The following is a 21,054-nucleotide window of genomic DNA, read 5'->3' as shown; positions in this document are numbered from 1 at the left end:
AGGGACTTCAAATCCAAAATTTCTGAAACAGTATGAGAACAAATGTCCATCTTTTGAAATTTTCACTTATCTGAATTTTGCAATGCAATTCTCCAACAAAACAGCATTTACAAAAATGCATATATTAGTGGAAAGTATTAAAAATATTTATGGAAATAACATTAAAGTACAGGTATTATATTAGGAGAAGTGGTTTGCAAAAATGTATGACTTGGTCAAAACTACATGTGAAAATGTGCTTTCTAAGAGAAAACCACTCAAAAATTCTGACAAATCTTCATTAAGACTCTTTTAAAAATGTCACACCATGGCCTGACCTGGCCCACGCCCCGCCGGGGGTGCCCAGGCAGCCTTGCTGGTGCTCACGGGCTGGCTCTTGCTCTTTCCCCCGCTGGACACAGGCAAGAAGAGGCTGCACATCGGCGCAGTCTTCCCCATGACCAGCGGATGGCCTGGGGGCCAAGCCTGCCTGCCCTCGGCCCAGATGGCCCTTGACGACGTCAACAGCCGCAGGGACATCCTGCCCAACTACGAGCTGCGCCTTGACCACCACGCCTCCGGAGCTTCGCCCGGGGAGCAGGAGCCTGGGGCCGCCTCCTCCGTGCCTCCCAGCTGTTCAGAGGAGGCCGTTCAGCTGTTCAGAGGAGGCAGCCCCAGGCTCCCGCTCCCCGTGCAAAGCTCCGGAGGCGCACGGGGAGCGTGAGCCTGGGGCTGCCACGTTGCGTCTCTCAGCTGTTTTTTGCTTCTGGGGGGGCAGCTGCCCCCCCTGCCCCACGCTGGGTAAGCCCATGTCTGGTACACAGGCTGAGAACCTATCTGCCCGTGGACTTTCTCACCAGGGTGGTGCATGCTCTAGTTATCTCCCGCTTGGACTACTGCAATGCACTCTACATGGGGCTATCTTTGAAGGTGACCTGGAAACTGCAACTAATCCAGAATGCAGCAGCCAGACTGGTGACTGGGAGTGGCCGCTGAGACCATATAACACTAGTCTTGAAAGACCTACATTGGCTCCCAGTATGTTTCCGAGCACAATTCAAAGTGTTGGTGCTGACCTTTAAAGCCCTAAACGGCCTCGGCCCAGTATACTTGAAGGAGCGTCTCCACCCCATCATTCAGCCTGGACACTGATGTCCAGCACTGAGGGCTTTCTGGCGGTTCCCTCACTGTGAGAAGTGAGGTTACAGGGAACCAGGCAGAGGGCCTTCTTGGTAGTGGCACCCACCCTGTGGAAGGAAATAAACAACTATCTGACTTTTAGAATACATCTTTAGGGAAGTTTTTAATGTTTGAAGTTTTATTCTGTTTTTAATGTTTTTTGAAAGCCACCCAGAGTAGCTGGGAAAACCCAGCCAAATGGGTGGGGTAGAATTTATTTATTTAATTTATTTATTTATTTATTTATTATTAATATCATCATCATCATCATCATCATCATCATCATTACCACCATTGGGAAAGGCACTTGACTGAGCAAGCAGGGAGGCAGTAAGTATAGCAGATGTGTGACTAAAAAAGCATTTATTTATTAAATTCGTGAACTGCCCTATCCCCGCAGGTCTCAGGGTGGTTCACAGAATAAAATCACAATATAAAAACACAAAATACATAATCCAAATAAAAGCACGAACAACCCAATAGCCTAGACACCTGCCATCATGCATAGTTTGATCTTTAAACGGAAGCACCCTGAGGAAGGTCTCCTTTTCAAACTTCTAGGCAGATTTCTCAAAAGAAACTCAGCTATACACTTTAAGCACAAAGCACCTTGAAGCATCTATTACACCCTGAAACCCCACCTTTCTTCAGGGGAGCTGAAAGTGGGTTTCCTTGAGGGTCTCCCATCCCTGAGCTTCAGGCTTCAGTCTTTCAAATGTCAGCACTCCCTCAAGGTGGTGGGTTCTCCTTCCTTGGAGGTTTTAAAGCAGTGTTGGGATGGCCATCTGTCATGAAGGCTTTAGTTGAGAATCCTGCATTGCAGGGGGTTAGACTAGATGACCCTCAGGGTCCCTTCCAACTCTACTATGCTATTATTTTATTATCTTTCATCATACTTAGGTCCAGTGGGTGGGGAAAGATTCAGCCCTTGAATCTACATATGCAGATCAATTAAACTATCTTAATGAAAGGCATGGATTTAAACAGGATTCATTTGACTCGGCTGGATTTCCTCATATTGTATTTCAGAAAATGATGGATTATACTTTAGTATAATTAAAATAGCATGATGGTTAAGATACAATGGAACAATGTTAATCCAGATTAAGCACATTTTCATGGTATTTTAATCTAGTTTGACTCAGTCTCTGGGTAACCAATGATTTATAAGTGCATTTGTTCAATGTCCTTTCAGGTTCCTCACCTTCATAGTAGGTTTTTTTTTTAAAAAAAAAATGGCACTCTTCATTTTGTCGTGGTACTGTTCTGTATGCAAGGATGTGTGATCCAAAGCTGCTATTTCCCATTTAGCAAGGCCCCAGTCAACTGCAACCTTCCAGAGTGAAGCAGAATGATGCTTAAACCATTTGAAGTATTGTTAACAGGTATAAGCAGACTACAAAGCAGAATGGCGGTGACCTGTTTAGGTACTGCATTTCGAAGGGACAATGCAGTTCCATATTTCCAGCAGCAGGTGCAACAGAGAATCTAGGAGGAGAAAGATGGATAGACCCATGTAGGAGAGCACCATGCAAAATGTCTGGCTGGCACCCTAACCATGGGGCACAAAAACCAGCTCTCCACCCTGAGAACCCTCAACGGTGTCTCTCTCAATGGGCTGTTCAGCAACTCCACAGTGAAGCAGAGTACTGTATAATCCAGTGTATGGTCCCTTCCTTCAGAGACAGAGAAGGTGATAGAAGTGGTTGTACAGGAAAGGTGTCTTTTACCGATCCCTCTCTGGCTGTGTCTCAGCAGGCAAGGCCTGCAGTACCTGTCCAGAGACTTGTTCAGGTTCTGGTGAGCTGTATACCATAGATGTCACCATCACAGGTCCTTTCACGGTTTAGGCAAGTAGCTTCGGTGGAATTCTCTGCATCACGGACGTTGTACTCTCCTTTTTTACAGGCTGTGGATTTGAGGTAGTAAATGACCCCAGCCATTCCTCCCAGGACCAACATGGTAGCAGCAGCAATTGCTATGACAGCAATAATGTAAAGCCAATGATCTGCAAAGGAGGAAGCAGAGTGCAAGTGTATTCTTAAGAAACAGTGTGTTCCTAACAATGTGTTGCCTTACAAAAGGAACGTTTTCTCCTCCTGGTGTTTTCCCATTCACTCAGCCTTCCCTCCTGCTGTTTTTCAACTTGCAGGCAGGGTGGGACGAATGGCTGTCTGTATCTTTTCTCCTGCAAGTGGAAAAACAGCTGGGGTGTGCATGTGATTTTGAACAGAAAGAATAAGGATAAAATTAAGTCCCACTCTTCACCACCCTGCCATTCCTCTCCCACACATTTTCAGCTTCTGGTGACTGCGTTTTATTTTTATAAGAAGCGAGACAGGAGGTTGTACCTGCAATGTAACATTGCTGAGCATTCATTCTGATTTGTTTCTGGGGAGGTTACATAACAATACATGACCATCCATCCAGATTTGCTTGCATGGTGTGTATACTCAACAGTCACTTGCTCTCCACACACTTTTCAGGGCATTTTCCCTTCACTTTTCTAACCACAAAGAGTTTGTTTGTTTGTTTTAATACTACTACTACTACTACTAATAATAATAATAATAATAAATTTGTACCCCACCCATCTGACTGGGCTGCCCCAGCCACTCTGGGCAGCTTCCAACATATATAAAAACATAATAAAACATGAAACCTTAAAAAGCTTCCCTATACAGGGCTGCCTTCAGATGTCTTCTAAAGGTTATATAGTTATTCATCTTCTTGACATCTGATGGGAGGGCGTTCCACAGGGCGGGCGCCACTACCAAGAAGGCCCTCTGTCTGGTTCCCTGTAGCTTCACCTCTGTGAGGGAATTGCCAGAAAGGCCTCAGTGCTGCATCTCAGTGTCTGGGCTTAATGATGGGGGTGGAAACAAAATAAAAAAAATCCTTTCAGTAGCATCTTAGAGACCAACTAAGTTTGTCATTGGTATGAGCTTTTGTGTGCATGCACACTTCTTCAGATACATTGAAACAGAAACTGTATTTGAAGAAGTGTGCATGCACACAAAAGCTCATAACAATGACAAACTTAGTTGGTCTCTAAGATGCTACTGGAAGGATTTTTGTTTGTTTGTTTCGGCTACAGCAGACCAACACGGCTACCTACCTGTAAGTAGAACGATGGGTGTAGAAATGCTCCTTCAGGTATATGAGGCCATTTAGGGCTTTAAAAGTCAGCACCAACACTTTGAATTGTGCTCAGAAATGTACTGGGAGCCAATGTAGGCCTTCCAGTGTGATATGGTCCCAGTGGCTGCTCCCAGTTACCAGTCTAGCTGCCACATTCTGGATTAGTTGTAGTTTCAAAGGCAGCTTCACGAAGACGACATTTCAGTGAGATAACCAGGGCATGCACCACTCTGGTGAGGCAGTGCACAGGCAGGTAGGGTCTCAGCTAGCATACCAGATGAAGCTGGTAGACAGCTGCCCTGGATACAGAATTAACCTGCGCCTCCATGGACAGCTGTGAGTCCAAAATTACTCCCAGGCTGCGCACCTGGTCCTTTAGGGGCACAGTTACTCCATTCAGGACCAGGGAGTCCCCCACACCTGCCCACCCTCTGTCTTGTTGGGATTAATCTTCAATCTGTTAGCTGCCATCCATCACTTTTAAAAAGTAAATTTGTTGTGCTTTTATCCACTTTAATAGTGCAATCCTAAATTTCCAGTATGCATTTCAATGTCTGCTGTAAAATACTGACAGCCTGGAAGCAACCCTAGTTTTCTTCCCCCAGCGTATATTTAAGCTTCCAGGACACACACCTGTTAAGCTCTTGCACCTGCTGCTCACATAGTCTTGACTGACTTGCTCCTTTGCCAGCACTCAGTTGGGGTAGGTTGTCTAGCTTAGACTTCTAGCATTCAAGATGCAACCAAAAGAGCACACAGTATTTCAAATTATTTCTGCTATGTGGCCTCACCTTCCACCTTGATCTCCACCTGGCTGTGCTGCTGCCCATGCTTGTTGCTGGCTGTGCACTCATACACACCACTGTTTTGTTCATCTGCGCTGGCAACAGTCACTGTGCTGTTGTTGCCGCCGTAGTTGAGGTTGGAGGCCTGAGGCACTTTCCAGGAGTAGCTGGCAGCTGGAGACCCATCCGCCTGGCATGTGATGGTAAAGTTTTCTCCCCTTCTGATGGGTAAGGTACCACTGACAGCCAGAATGGAGATAACAGGCCTGTCTGGAAACAGAAGAGAAGGTGGCTTCAGGTCAGCCAGCATCCCAAGAAGAGGCTACCTTTCTTTGCTCTTCATCACTGTGATATTTGGGTGCTGCTAGCAAGCTCAGTTCAAGAGTGTAACTCAACTGATCACCCTAATTTTTCCAACTGAAGCACTTCCCCAGCCTGGAGAGGTATCAGTGGAAAACTCAGAGGGAGGGGAAAGGAATAACTTGTGGTTTAGTCCACCAGGAATGCAATGTTGTGCTGGTCCAGCAGCAATGCCTTCTGAAAATTTTGGAGAAATACCACCCACCAAAGAAAGCAGCAGAAGATTGGACACTTGAAAAATTGAATAATATTTTAGAGAAACCGGGCCAGGACTTTAGTCCAGCCTTGGTTTAGACTGATGACTCACATTTCAATTTTTGCTTCTCTCAATTTCTACTTTTCTCAGTCTTATCTTAAGCCGAGCTCCACATTTCTGCATCAATTTGCATTTTTTAAGTCCTCATGAAAATTCACCGGCAATTTAGTGCAATTTTATCCTCGTATACACAACTGTATGCAACTTGGCTTGATATGCACATATTTGCAAAGCAGTGTTCTCTCATAAATGCATTCATATGTTATCTTATGTTATGTTTTATGTATAGTTTCCACATCTTTGTATAACTGGAGAATGGATTAGAGAACTGCATCACAAAATTTGGATACGTGTGTCTTTTGTAGGACACCTGTGTTTCACTTTGTGTACTGTTGCAGAAAGTGAAACTAATTCCTTCACCTACTCACATTCCACTTGCACATTCACCAACCATCTCTCAGTTCCGTGGCCATTGGTGGCCTTGCATTGGTAGATGCCAGAGTCATTCCTGCTGACATTCCGTTCTCTGTAGAACTCCTCGATGCCTCCCTCCTTGGAACAAACGACCAGAGGGATGGGAGTCCCATTGGCTTCACAGGCCAGCGAATGCAAAGCCCCCTCAAGCCAGGTCTGGTTGCTTGGGCAGCTGGACTCATCCATTTTAGGTTTGGCTGAAACACATTGATATAACAAGAAACTCCTCTTGACATAAGCAGGGTGAGCCTCTGTATGGTCATGAACAGAGCTGCCCCCAAACTATGTCACAGAAGGCTACATTGCTCTGCAATGAGGGGACTTGGTTTCAAAACAGATTTTGCATTGTGGCCATTTCAGTTGGCTATTTTGTAATCTTTCAGTTTAGGCTTCCAAAAAAATTGTGATAAATTATTAGCTAATATTAGCTCATCCTTGACATTTCAGATGGTGCCCTCCAGATATCATGGATTACAGATCCCATCAGCCCCTGAAACCATGGCCAATAGTTAAGGAAGATGGTACTGTAGTTGTAGTTAAAAACTGGAGGGCACCACATTGGCTACCATGTTGTTGTTGTTGTTTAGCTATGTCCGACTCTTCATGACCCCATGGACCAGAGCACGCCAGGCCACTGGGCTAAGTAGTATGGCTACAAGGACATGCTTTTCCTGGTAAGGATTTCTACACCAGACATCTTGGATGCCACTCTTGGACGCTTGGCTTAGGGTCAAAGCTAAAGTGTATCACTTAGGAACAGGCAGATTTGGAGACAGCAGGTTGAAATATATAATACCTATGCAAGCAAACAAATTCCCCTCAAATCGGCTCAAAACCTGGAAAATCTCCCAGACTACAGTATTCTTCTTCCTCCTCCTCACCTGGCAAAAAGGGAAGCTCAACCCACCTGAAGTAGGTGGCAGGAGGGAAGTCTAGACTCCTAGTGGAACAGGATGCCACCCAGGTTAACCAAGGACTAGGGCCAGTTCTCCTACCAGGTGAGGGCGAGGGGGTGACTGGCTTGATGTGTTACTTCTCCAGAGACCACAACCAACACTCACTTTCCACTGCAACCACGACTGCCTTAGCCACTGTCCCAAGCCGGTTTGTGGCATTGCACCAGAAGGTTCCATTGTAGAGTGGAATCCCTTGTCCTTGGCTGAGGTAGTATGTTATGCCATCTTTGGTGCATGTAACCTCTGGAGGCGGAATCCCCTCAGCTTTACAGGAAAAGGAAGGCAGCGCCTCCTCTACCAAGATCCAGTTACTCGGACAGTTGGATTCATCCATTTCTGGTTTATCTGAAATGTTGAGAGAGACAGTGACATTTTGCAAGAATTCCAAGACAGATGTTTTGTGGCAGCTGTGGAAGCAGTTCTTTCTGGAGTTAGTGAACTTGAAAAACCACCAGGTGAGGTAGAAGCTAGAAACATGTTGCATAAGAAACACTCACCCATTAAGGAGGCAAATTCAGAACAGGTCAAGCTGTGCTGGGTTCTCAGCAGCCTGGCAAAGGTTACAGGAAGAGGTGTAGTGTGTATGGGGGGACACAGCAGGGGCCATCGCCCCAGGGTGCAACTGGGCTGCAGAGGTTCTAAAGGTGCCACGAGACTGGGAGGGAGGTGGCTCCTTTCTGCAGCCAGCCAGCCAGGGCCTTCCCTGCCAGTGCCTCAGGAACAATGCTGCATGCTTCTCGCACCACGGCTGGCTCCACCACAATGCACGTCAGGTCACTGCTGCACCAGGCAGCTCACTCAGCTCCCCCACCCACCCTGGGACCACCACAGAGCCCCAATCAAGGCCCCCATATGGGAGCATGCAGCCAGAGGAGCTGAAACAAGGAGCTGAAGCAAGGCCTCTGCCTTGCCAGTGTGCCTCAACCCTTTGCTCCAGGAGGCCTATTGCTACTCTACAGTTTTAGGCTTGATATTTCTTTTCTTTAAAGAGGAACAATGGAACAATAAGAACTAATAATAAGCCAGTTGAAAAAAGAGTGAGGACTGTTGTGGTGAACAGGCTTCAATTTCAATATTCACTTTAAAGAAATTATATTGAAAGCAATGAAATAAATTACACATCCACTCACCCCCAAACTCTCCCATTTCTAAGCATTTGTGTTTTTTCCTACTGCTAGTCAGCCTTTGGTGACTTTTGCTGCTTCTTGCTGGCATTTTCCTTCCCCCGTTTTCTTTCGCAGCCCTCAGCTTCATTTTGCCACACTGTCATTCAGTAGAACTTTGTTCAAAAGAGCCCACAATCTCATCATGTCAGGTATGCCATTAACAACAGGACTAAGCCACTCTGTGGGTCAGTGAGGACTGTGAGGGCAAAAAGAAGCCAAATGGAGGAAGGACAAAGGGCATTAAAACAGCAGTCAGAAGCCGCTTGCACCGAGAGCCAGAAATCAGCTAAAGCAAGAAGCGCTCATGAAAAAAATAACACAGAACAATGCAACTTTGTTTGGCTTGGTCCTGAAAGCAGCCACTTAAAAACCTACCAGCGTGGCCACCCATTTGACAGATGGTCAGGGCTCACTTACACTCCACTTGAATGCTCACAGCTCTGGTACTGGAGCCATGCACATTTGTGGCTGTGCAGAAGTAGGTGCCGGCATAGTCTCTGGTGACCCTCTGGAGATGCCCAGGGCTATAAGTCACACCATCCTTAATGCACTCAATGGTTGGCTCTGGGTCTCCCCCAGCAGAGCAGGTGAACATTTCCTCTGTCCCTGATGTCCAGATCCAGCTATGGGGGCAACTCAAATCATTCATCTCAGGCCCATCTGGAAGACAAGGAGAAAAATAGAATCTGATTTTACAGGGGTAATTATGGTAGGATAACACAACCCTGCTAGTGGCTCACAGTTGCGGCAGCCAGAGGAACTGCTTGACAATTTCCGCTGAAGACATATGGGCCTCAACAGAGCAAAAAATATACCTTCCTATACTTCTTACATTTCTGGTGGGAACCTGGTCACCTTTTGCCACTATAAAGCTAGACAAATTTTATGGTCAGTTGTCTACTCTTAAGTTCTGTTAAAACCTGTGGGATTAAAGTATGGATCATCTGCACATGCCTAGTTGCTGCTTCTGCCTTGATTCTTCCACATCAGCTGCACACACCATGCATGCAAGGTGCAAGGGGCACTTACACTCAACCCTGCTTGTGACCATCTTGCTGCTTGATCCATGTGCATTGGTAGCGTTGCAGTGATAAACACCAGCATGGCTTTGTGTGATGTTCTGCAGTTTGTTGGAAATGTACACTTTACCATCTTTCATGCAGGAAACGTCTGGAACTGGGACCCCATGAGCTTGGCAAATGAAATCCAGTTGGCTGCCTTCAACCCAAGTTTGGTTACTTGGGCAGTCAGACTCACTCAGCTGAGGCCCGTCTGCAACAGAGAGAAGATGGACAATGCATCTACTGAAAGCCGGGCAGGAATAAGCAGCCCAAATGACCCCATGAGCTTTGAACCTGCAGATCCTGGACCAGGCCAGGGCCAGGGGCCAAATACAGCCCTGCAGGCCTCTCCACCCAGCTCTCTTTCTCTTCTTCCCAGGCCAACTTCCTCGAGCGTTTAGCCTGGCCAAAATGTATACTTGAGTCCTGCTCAGGCTTCTTGCTTGCCTGGGTGGAGGACTGAGAGGGGCATGAGAGTGTGCGTAGAAACCGGCAAAAAATGAAGAGTATATTTTTATATACCAGAGTGGGAGCAAGAATTCTTTAAACTCTGTTGCAACGTTTGAATAACTTTAGTGGTAGATTTAAGAAAGATCTGAAACCTTAGATAAATCAATAATTAGTTAATTTAAGACAAAAATCTGTATTGGCAACAAATAATAGATAATTGAAAAAAGGAATGGACGGGAGGTCCGGTTTATAGTCCAAGGACCACTTTTTGTTTTATTGATTTGGTTTGTATTTCTTGTCTTTTTTTGGTGTATCAATAAGAAAGAAAGAAAGAAAGAAAGAAAGAAAGAAAGAAAGAAAGAAAGAAAGAAAGAAAGAAAGAAAGAAACTGGCATACTAGACAAAGGTAAAAATGGCATTCACCATTCAGCACACTTTTGCTTCTGGTCTCATCCAGCACTGGCTTGCCTAGAATGGGATGTAGCCCTGGGGCTGAAAAGGCCCCTACCCCACCCCACCTCACCCCTGTTGTAGATGGTCCCCCCACCCCAAGTCTGAGCAGCCAACTACCTCCCACTCCATAGCTCCTGCCCAGTGGTCAACAGAACAAGCAAGGCAAGAAGCAGAGAAGCACTCACTGGCAGGCAAGGGAGTTGCCACCTCAGAAGCAAGGCTCCTTGGGCAGGAGGGGCTGGAGCCAAGGAAGCAGGGTGTGCACAAAGCTTCTGCCAAGCTTGAGCTTTCGTTTGAGCAGGTTGCTCACTGAGGGCTCTCCAAGGTGCTGCTTGAGATCAAGACCCAGTAGGCTGTTCAACCTGACATACGTGATGCTAAATTCAGAGCCATTGTCCCAGGGTGGCTACGTTGGACCCCATTCTTGCTTGCCTCACATAGATCATAACACATAAATTTCACTTACATTCCACATAGATGGTGACTGTTCTGGTGATGGAGCCAAGCTCATTAGTGGCAGTGCAGTTATAGTTGCCGGTTTGGGTCCGGTTAACCTGTTCCTCCTTTTCCATGTTGTGAGCCACACCTTCTCTGGAGCAAGCCACAGTTGGCTTGGGGTTCCCCTTAGCCAGGCAGTGGAGGGTTTGGTGTGTCCCCTCTACCCACGTATGGTTGCTGGGACAAGTGGAGTCATCCATTTCCGGCACATCTGCAATGTGCAGAGGGAACACACACATTGGTTGAGGCTCTTCTCTCTTTGGGTAAGAAATAAAGGGGGGAGGTTTAATGTTGGAGAATGTTGGTCTGGAACATCTGGGTGGTGCTGGGCAGGTGGTTACTTAAGCCTCATTGGTACAGGCAAGTGTATGTGAGCATGTGTTAAGAAAAACTGGGCCTAGCTTGAGGTAGATCAGGTGACTGCCTTAGGCAGCTGGTTGTCATAAAAGGGTGACAAAGAGTTATTTCTTATCTTTGATACTGTGGGCAACCCAAGGCAGCTGCCCCACTCTGCCTTGTGGCTGAGCTGGCCTTGCCTGTTGTGTTTTTTGGCTTCAGATATAAAAGAATCTCGGGCTGACTGCTTTCAGAATTTTATTGTCAGTTTGTTTGGCTTCTCTTGTAAACCACCTCACAAGCGGAATCTTTATTATTGCATTTGCAATTGTTCAAGATAAAACCTATTTTGGAAAGAAACTACTTTTGCCTTTTTAGGGGTCTTTATTGTTTGGTCCATGGGGTCACGAAGAGTCAGACACAACTAAACGACTAAACAACAACAACAAATTTTTTGTTTACAGATACAGTAGTTGCCTTGGTGATATTATCTTGTGTCGATTCAGTAGTCATTGTATTGTTATACTCTGTGGGGATTATGGCAATGAGAGCTAGTCTGTTTGCATTTACAGATATGGATAGAGAAAAAAAATAACATCTAAACTAACTTATTTGAATTTGAGATATGACAATATGACCAATGACTGGTCTCAACTTATTAATATGCACAGAAAACGGTTGAGAATGCGTTTACATGCAGTTTGGCTTAATGAATATTTAAAAGTAGAAGACATTCTTCGAGGGTTATGCTTACAAAAGGCACCAACCCTCTTAAGGATGATGAAGCGTTTTGTAAGGAGGGGTCATTAATTCTTAACAAATGCTTGTTTGACCTAATGTTACTCATTATAGAAGCTGCGGTAAATGAGACCGAAAAGTTGGAGGGGTGTAGCAAGACACTCTAAGACTCATTAAAGCAGGAGCAAGGGGTTAATACTCTTGCAACAAAGATGAAATAACTTGATATCAATATAAAACAGTAGTCAGAGCAGATTAACGAATTTAAAAAGTCAAAATTCTTAAGAGATCAACGCAATTACAGCAACAAGCAGGTGTACTGGTGGTTTAATAAGGGAACTACAAATTTCAAGAGAACCACTCGGTGTGATGCTGCAACTTTGAATTCTGATTATGACACATCAGAGTCAGCCTTATGTCAGGAGGTGAGGGACTTGGGCTTCAACATAATGCTGGTGGAGGCAACTCAACTCATCCTTGAGAGCTATGCATAGACCTAATACCAGAGCTTTTAAGAAGGAAGCAACTACATCTCAGAGTTCAAATTTTCACTCCCGTTCATCGAGGACGTACCGCAGGTAGCAGTAATTAATTTAGGCCACTTACAGCTATAGAAACTGAAGTATTGAATCTGGGCTTATCCTTTGTCCCCACTCCACAATATCTTTCCAGACGTGGGTTGATCTGCATAAACTTATATGCGTAATAAAACTTAGAGCATATTTTGGTGATGAGTCTCCCCAAATTGTGAGTCACTTTTGACCCAAATCACATTTTATACCACCTTTACTGGATTCAGACTTTACTATTCAGACTTTCCGAAACCGGGCCCCTTGGTTTACCGAGGAGCTTCGGAAAATGAAGCGGGACCTTAGACGGCTAGAGCGAGTATGGCGGCGTGCTCACGACGGAGCCTCAAGAACATCTTACAGGAAACTTATGAAAGCCTATGAGATGGCGGTGAAAGCTGCAAAAAAGTCCTACTTCTCAGCTTCCATTGCATCCGCTAGCTCTCGCCCAGCACAACTTTTTAGAATAATCAGGTCTTTAACAACCCTAGAGGAACAGCCAAATTTAAATACGAATTTGACCCATAGCTGTGAGGCATTTGCGAGCTTTTTTGCGGAGAAAGTCTTGACACTCCGCCGTGACCTCCCTGCCAATTTGGATACAATAACGGAACTGGAGGCCCCTCGACTGTCTTCGAGTTCAGTATTGGACCAATTCGATCAGATACTCCCTGCCGATGTAGACAGATTCCTCCGGGCTGGAAGGCCCACCACTTGCTCCCTGGACCCGTGCCCGTCTTGGCTGATTAGAGCGTGTCCAGATGAGGTACGGGCCCCCCTGGGTGAGATCATCAACTTGTCCCTGGGCACAGGGACTTTCCCAGAGGAGTTGAAGGAGGCAGTGGTGCGTCCACTCTTAAAGAAAACATCTCTAGATCCTTTAGATCTATCCAATTATCGCCCGGTTTCGAATCTTCCGTACCTGGGTAAGATAATTGAGAGAGTGGTTGCCGAACAGCTTGATAGGTTTCTGGATGAAACATCAGCTCTAGATCCATTTCAGTCCGGCTTTCGCCCTGGTCATGGGACCGAGACAGCTCTGGTAGCCTTAACAGATGATCTCCGTAGACAGCTGGATCGAGGTGGGTCGGGACTGCTGATTCTTTTAGACCTGTCAGCAGCCTTCGATATGGTCGATCATGACCTTTTAGACCACCGCCTTGCCGACGTGGGGATTCAGGGCACAGTCCAACAATGGCTGCGTTCCTTCATCTCAGGTCGGGGACAGAGAGTGGCGCTAGGGAGGGAGTTGTCGCCGCGGCACCCCTTGGTGTGTGGAGTCCCGCAAGGCGCAATCCTTTCCCCAATGCTTTTTAATATCTTTATGCGCCCCCTTGCCCAGATTGTCCGGAGTTTTGGGCTGGGTTGTCATCAATATGCTGATGACACCCAGATCTATCTGTTGATGGACGGCTGCCCTGCCTCAGCCCCGGACACACTCACCAGGTGCTTGGAAGCTGTGGCTGGATGGCTACGTGGGAGCCGACTGAAGTTAAATCCTTCGAAGACAGAGGTCCTCTGGCTAGGTCGGGGCGACATGGGGTTGGGGGGCCAACTCCCATCTTTTGCAGGGGCTCAATTGGTACCAGCGCCTTCTGTCAAGAGTTTGGGTGTAACCTTTGACGCCTCCCTTTCCATGGAGGCGCAGGTTGCATCCACAGCAAAGGTGGCATTTTTCCATCTCCGCCGCATCAAGCAGTTGGTCCCTTACCTCTCTCGCCCCGATCTGGCCACAGTGATCCATGCGACGATCACCTCCAGGCTTGACTATTGTAACTCGCTCTACGCAGGGTTGCCCTTAAAGCTGACCCAGAAACTCCAGCGGGTGCAGAATGCCGCGGCGAGGCTCCTTACAGGGTCCCGGCCGTGGGATCACATTCATCCAGTGCTTTACCAGCTGCACTGGCTCCCGGTGGAGTACAGGATCAGGTTTAAGGTGCTGGTTTTGACCTTTAAAGCCCTATGCGACTTGGGACCCTCGTACCTACGGGACCGCCTCTCCTGGTATGCCCCGCGGAGGACCTTAAGGTCCACAAACAATAATATTCTGGAGATCCCGAGTCATAAGATGGCTAGATTGGCCTCTACTAGAGCCAGGGCCTTTTCAGTACTGGCCCCAACCTGGTGGAACGCTCTTTCCCAGGAGACCAGGGCCCTGCGGGATTTGTCATCTTTCCGCAGGGCCTGCAAGACAGAGCTGTTCCGCCTGGCCTTTGAGTTAGACTCAGCCTGACCCCTGTGTTTTTCTCCCTCATGGCTTGGATTTATGGCCTACTTGAAATGAGGCTGCACTTTAAATTTTAATACTGTATTTTAATCTGTATTTTAACTAATTGTTTTTATGTTTTATTGTGGTTCTGTTGGTGTCAGCCACTTATGGCCTACTTGAAATGAGGCTGCACTTTAAATTTTAATACTGTATTTTAATCTGTATTTTAATTAATTGTTTTTATGTTTTATTGTGGTTCTGTTGGTGTCAGCCGCCCTGAGCCCGGTTTTTGACTGGGGAGGGCGGGGTATAAATAAAAATTTATTATTATTATTATTATTATTATTATTCCAAAACACAGTTTTGCGGGAGATTTCTTGAATAGAGGACCAATCAGTTAGAATTTTCAATAATATATCAAGGGCACAAAGAACAGCTTTAAGGAATCTATCACAGGATGAGTCAATAGTTATCAAACAGGTTGATAAAGAGAGAGCTGTTGTGGTTTGAAATACCACAGACCACAATTTTGAAATACAATGACAACTTTCTGATACCACATATTACACCCCCATTACATGTGATCCTACTGGAGGGGCGGCCTGGGGAGCGCATAGACAAGCAGCCAGGCTCTTAGCCAGAGTGGCGAGGCATGATTTTTGCACCCCCCTAGGCCTGCACACTTGGCGGGGACCAACCTGGCCAACCAATAGGTTCCAAGATCCAAAATGAAGACCTTGCTTCCAATACCATCCAAGTCAACTCCTTTCTCTGCTTCTGTGACAGAAGCCAGTACTGATGCCATGCCCCCCCCTCCAATCACCAGCACCAATCCCAGGAGTCCTTGACACAGCCACTGTGGCATATGATCACATTTTATTGGCTCTTCCTGACAGGCGGGAAACTGCAAATGAGTTAAGACTGTCTCCTTTTCTCTTTCTGGCTGTTAAATTCTGTGAACACTGTCTTGTTATCACAGCATGTGAAGCGGCAGTGGCAGTGGGAGTGTGATAGGCCTTGCTGGTTTTTTGCAGCAGTCTGCAAGTGTCAGAGTGTCCTGGCACCTGCTGAAAGAGCAGTTAGGCTGGCATCCAAACAGATTGCAGTTGTGGCAAGGGGGCAAGAGGAAGAACAATGCCATCTTGTGGAGGACTGAGGGCCCCCCAAATTTTCAAGGAAGGGGCAACCCCCTCAAAATTCTGTGGTGGCTGTGCACACCTCATGGATGCACACCATGTGGCATGTGCGCCTGATGTCAGCATGTTGCACAGTGTGCGCACATGGCATGAGCACATTGCACAGTGTGCTGACGTTAGCTGCACGTGCCAAGCATTCCTGGCACCCTCAATTGCAGGGATAAGCCAGCATGCTTGCTGGATACACACTGTACATTTAAAGCACATTGTTGTTGTTGTTTAGTCGTTTAGTCGTGTCCGACTCTTTGTGACCCCATGGACCAGAGCACGCCAGGCACTCCTGTCTTGCACTGCCTCCCGCAGTTTGGTCAAACTCATTTTGGTAGCTTCGAGAACACTGTCCAACCATCTCATCCTCTGATAGGTTTGATCTTCTTGCAGTCCATGGGACTCTCAAGAGTCTCCTCCAGCACCATAATTCAAAAGCATCAATTCTTTGGCGATCAGCCTTCTTTATGGTCCAGCTCTCACTTTCATACCTCACGACTGGGAAAACCATACTATACGGACCTTTATCAGCAAGGTGATGTCTCTGCTTTTTAAGATGCTGTCTAGGTTTGTTAAAGCACATTACACACCATAATTATAAAGCACATTTTCCACACACACCCCAAAGACCTATGTTTAAGTGCCCAAAGTGCACCACATACATTGCCTTAGCAAATTGTGGCTGTGTACACCCCATTCATTTAAAGCATATCTCCCTTCCCCTAAAGGAACTAGAGTTTATGAAGAATGCTGGGAATTGTAGCTCTGTGAGGGGTAAACTACGGTTCCCCGGATTCTTTGTGGGTGTGGGTGTACACAGTCCCAATCTGTTTCTGAGGCCTGGCTGCGTAAACCATTCAAGTGGCAGCAGGGAAGCAGAAAACAATAGGAAAGGGCTGTCACAAGACCACCTGTGACATCACAGAAGATGCTGTGGGATCCACCTCTCAGGTGACATAGGGCAGGTGCCAGAGGTGGCAAAATGCCCCAAGCTAGGCAAGTTTGGGAAGGAGTACAAAGGCCTGGTTCTTCTGGTTGTGGAGGTAGAAAGCTGTTCAAGCCCTGCTTTCCTCCATATTCAGCAAATATGGAGAAAGGTGCAACCAAGTTTCTCTCTAGCTCACCAGGTGGATCTCTACCCCTAAGTCTCCCACCTCATAGACCCCTTATGCCTCCTGTTCAAGTTTTCTGTAGATGTGGGGCAGGCATGTGACCTCCAACATTGCAATTTAAAAACAGAGCATTGCTGCTTGAAAGACACAGCTGGATTGATGTGCTGCTGCATCTCATATACAATATAGATATAACGTTTTTAACCATAAAAAAGAGCAAAACCAAACATTATTGGAAGGGAAGGTCTATACTCACAGAAGACAGTAAGATTGGCAGACGTCTGCTTAAGGATGGTCTCACCACCAATCACCCGTTCTGCTTGACATATGAATTCCCTCCCATTATCTTCCTTCTCAGCTATAAGGGTGGATTGCAGAGAAAGCTGGTTGCCAGACACCAGGGTCCTTCCAGAAGCAATTTTGATTTGAAGAGAAATGTCGGGTGGCTGAGTCTCAGAAGAATTGCATATAATGGTCACAGAATCATTCACAAGAGTCTGAGATGGAAGGATCTTCAAGGAAGGCTCAGGTAAACCTGCAGTTACCATGAAGAAGATTGTTATTTGTATAACTACTCAAAAATGCTCCCCTCCTGGTTTCCAGCTAGATGCTGGTCAGTGGAAATGTTTGTTTTGAGCTCTCTGGCTGTCTAGTGCCAGCTGGAAGCTACATCAAAATGTCAAATTCCAGCCATTATCTGAGAAGTCTGTGGCCATAAAGCTGTTCTAAAATGAAGATACGCTTAGGGGGAACTAGACGGAGTGGTTAAATGTGTGGTGTCCACCAAAACCAGCTTTCACATGACTTCACCTCCTCCAATTTAGAATGCCATGAATCTTCCACATTTGGCTGCCAAACCAAAAACAAGGTCCATTTTTCTAAATCAGGAGCAAGGAAGCCTTTTTATCCCATGGGACATAATTCCTCATGTTCCTGGGCCCCCATCATGCCAGCAGTTGGTGAAGCCAGAGGCAAAAGTGGGCTGACTAATGCAATAGGCTGCATTTCCAGCCACACAAAAGTCCAAGGATTCTACACCCACATCTTTCCACCCCCCTGTGAGGCAAGCAAAAGACGTCATCACAGTGCAAGTTCCAGCAAGATCAAAAGGCATGAGGAGGGTTCGATGTAGAGGTGCTAAAGGGTGTGGCCTGGGGTGGGTCCCAAAAGCCAGGCAGAGAGGCCTGGACAGCTGCCTTCATCCCTGCTCCTGCATAACTATGTGCATCTAGAATTGGAGCAGCTTGCGAATGCTCTAAAATTTAGAAGATAATGCAGCCATTCATGGTTTGCTCTTATTGCTGCTTTAGCTGTTCTTCCCAAATGGTATGTTTGTAAGTATCTGGTGTGTTTTTAATTACACGGCATATTTATTTCTTAAAACTGCCTTGAGCTCTTTAGAAAAGTGAAAAATAAACCCAGCAAATAAATGATGTTTACAAATTTACCGTGTCTTCTGTGTGTTTGTGAACTGCTAACCACTCAAAGAAAAGCTGCCTGCCTTTCCCCCTTTCATCACTGAACTCTGCTAATGCATTTGCAGTATGTTCCATTTGCTCAGGTGAGGTTGGGGGCAGCTTGTCTCTGGGCACTTGAGCCAAACATCCCTCGCAGTTTCATTAAAGCACCAAGCTCAGAGACCCAAAGAAAAAAGATTGAGGGGAACAGAGTTATTTTTTGTCACAGAGTTATTAATAGACTCCCACTAACAGGATTATAATAATTACATATTTCCTGCATGCCCACCAGCAGTAGAATGCCTTTCCTGATAACGGAACTGGAAATTGGTAGTTACACAGGGGGAAAAAATACAAGCTGTTTTTTGTTCTGTGAATGAGGTCCTTGCTAAACTGGCTCACGTCAAGAGCCTCTCAAATCTAGCATCCTGTAACTAATTGTAATCGCTCAGAGGAAGTGATTGAAAAGCTGTAAGATCCAAGGAAGGGTGTAGGCATTCTGAAGTGGTCCAGCTTCTTGTCGCCACATTCAGCATCAGAAAATAGCTTTATGTAAACTGGTTGGACTGCATTAAGTGCCCTGAAGTTTCCTGAAATATTGATCTCCTAATACGATCAAAGAGGTTCATGAAAAGCTGGAAAACTAGACAAAAATGGGGGAAAGAGCCTCTGGATAATTGGGGGCTATTGATTCCTTCTGTTTCATTTCAAGGTACTGTTTCAGAAGTTGGGCACCCCCCCCCCACTCTCTGCTGAGTGGTAGCAAGACTCCGTGAGGGCTCCAGGTGCTCCCCCAGGGCTTGTGCTCCTTTGGAGAACTGAAGATGCAGAGGAGACTGTTGTAGCTTTAAGAAATATTATTTATTCACATATTTACACCTTCAGTCTGCATGGAGGGAGTCCAGTTCTTACAGCATGGTCATCTTAAAAGGGCCTTGTACCCCACTGGAGTGCAAGGCATCTCTGCCAGCCTGCCTTCAGCTAACCTGCCTATCTATCTATTCCTCTGCCACCTCAAACACATACCCTATCACCATGGCAACCTCTATGTGCCCAGGCCCATGATTCCTCTCAGATGGGCCATCAACACCTTTTGTCATATTAATGCCTCTATCCCAGGTGAGGCCCTAGCTTGGAAAGGAAGCTTAGCCTCTTTTCCCACTGGCCTCCAATCTTCCCTTCAACACTCAATCAAAATCCTACAATTATTCATTTCTAGGTTTTTTTTGGGGGGGGGGTTTCCCCTCAAATCTATAACAGTACTATTAAGTGAAAGCAAAAGGAATCCCCATAACGAACAAGGGTGGTTCTGTGTTGGGACCAGCTGCTTGCCACCACTCAGCCAGCTGAAGACACGCTTTCTAGCCCAACAAGGAGTGCAAGTCAGCAAGCTGATGTAGCAACCAGCCAGTTGCCCTGGTGACAGAGCTGGCGACAGAGGCATGGAGGAGAAACCCCATTGCACCAGTTTCTCATGACTACTTCATGCCATTGGAACAGAGCCCTACTGCGAAGACTGCGTTGGTCAGTATGCACTGATCTACACACATAAAACAAATTCACACACAGGCGTCTTCCAAAAACCCAATGTCAGGGTTGTTGTGACTACTCTTGAGTAACGACCTTCCACATGCTTGTCTTTCAGAAGCTTTTATTAGTGTACATTATTTACAGTGTAACGAACTGCTGGATTCATGTCTACTCGCTCGAGTCAGATTCCTGCACTGCCCCCCTCTGCATTCTAGACCAACATAAAAGCCTCGGAACTGAGAAGCGCCTCCCTTTCCTCCTCCTCCTCAATTCCAGAGTCGGGGGGAAGGGTCTTCGGTCTGACTGATTCCTGTCCTCTCTTTCCCCCTCCCTCTCTCCCTGCCTATGGAGCAGGGGCTCTTAGATGTTGCCAGAGCCCTGGCACTCCCTTTCCATTTCCTGACTCCCTCCGTCAGACCCTTCGCTCTCATGACTGCTGGGAGACGAGCTGCTTCGGATGGGGGAGGGCTGTTCTCTGTAAGCCCTCCCCCTTACACCCAAACCAAATGGAAACCAATGTCCCCACTGTGGAAGGACGTGTGGATCCAGAATTGGCCTCCACAGTCACTTACGGACCCATTGTTAAAACTGTGTTTATGGAAGACAATCTTACTCGGCTACGAGGGATCACCAAAGAAGCAGCAGCACTGGCAGTGTGTTTGCGCCTTCCTCTGCCCGTTTCTCTCTGCCCCCTACTTTCTTTTCCCCAGTTCTGCTGCCTTGCAATTGACCTCACCGTGCCTCTCCAACCTCTGGTTTGGTCTTGCATCATTTATTCACATGGCTTTTTAAGGGGGAGAGAAACCACGAAAGCTGGTCCCCATGTTATGCTAAGCCAATGCTCTGGTGTGTTTCCTCTCAGTGCAGCAAAGAAGGAGGCGGGCAGGCATGATTTGAACACCCTACACCAGCAGCACACTTGCTCATTCCCAGTAAGCTATGTTTAGCGCTGGCTTACTGTTCATGTGCAGACCAGAATAAAGGGAAGACAACAGTACTGAGGCAGATGGACCAATGACTGGACTCCGTCTAAGACAACTTCTTATATTCTCATGTCCTCATGATGCTGGACACACAAATGTTAAATACACTTTTCCAATTTTCATTCCACTAATGTGCTTAATGTGTGACAGTCTCTTGTAAAAAAACACACACAGCTTC

At 46.4% G+C, this 21,054-nt stretch overlaps 1 protein-coding gene across 3 annotated transcripts in view; it reads right to left on the bottom strand.

Moving 5' to 3' along the window:
- Positions 1 to 2,389: 2,389 nt before the first annotated feature.
- Positions 2,390 to 21,054, bottom strand: part of LOC118097566 (intercellular adhesion molecule 5) — an 80,221-nt gene continuing 61,556 nt past the window's right edge. For 2 of the 3 annotated variants that reach the window (XM_088658316.1, XM_035140537.3), the window contains 8 exons: positions 17,163 to 17,441; positions 10,727 to 10,969; positions 9,326 to 9,568; positions 8,714 to 8,956; positions 7,236 to 7,475; positions 6,129 to 6,371; positions 5,091 to 5,354; positions 2,390 to 3,166 (listed from right to left, as the gene is read on the bottom strand). In XM_088658316.1, coding sequence (XP_088514442.1) covers positions 2,949 to 3,166; positions 5,091 to 5,354; positions 6,129 to 6,371; positions 7,236 to 7,475; positions 8,714 to 8,956; positions 9,326 to 9,568; positions 10,727 to 10,969; positions 17,163 to 17,441 — 1,973 coding nt within the window. In that variant the 3' untranslated portion in view covers positions 2,390 to 2,948. The remainder of the gene's footprint in view (positions 3,167 to 5,090; positions 5,355 to 6,128; positions 6,372 to 7,235; positions 7,476 to 8,713; positions 8,957 to 9,325; positions 9,569 to 10,726; positions 10,970 to 17,162; positions 17,442 to 21,054) is intronic. The other variant, XR_015947158.1, reaches the window with a different exon arrangement.

This window comes from Zootoca vivipara, chromosome 15, assembly GCF_965207765.1.
Source record: "Zootoca vivipara chromosome 15, rZooViv2.hap1.1, whole genome shotgun sequence".
Classification (NCBI taxonomy): domain Eukaryota; kingdom Metazoa; phylum Chordata; class Lepidosauria; order Squamata; family Lacertidae; genus Zootoca; species Zootoca vivipara.
Note: the sequence above shows the minus strand (reverse complement) of the source record. Positions and strands in the feature narration are given on the sequence as shown.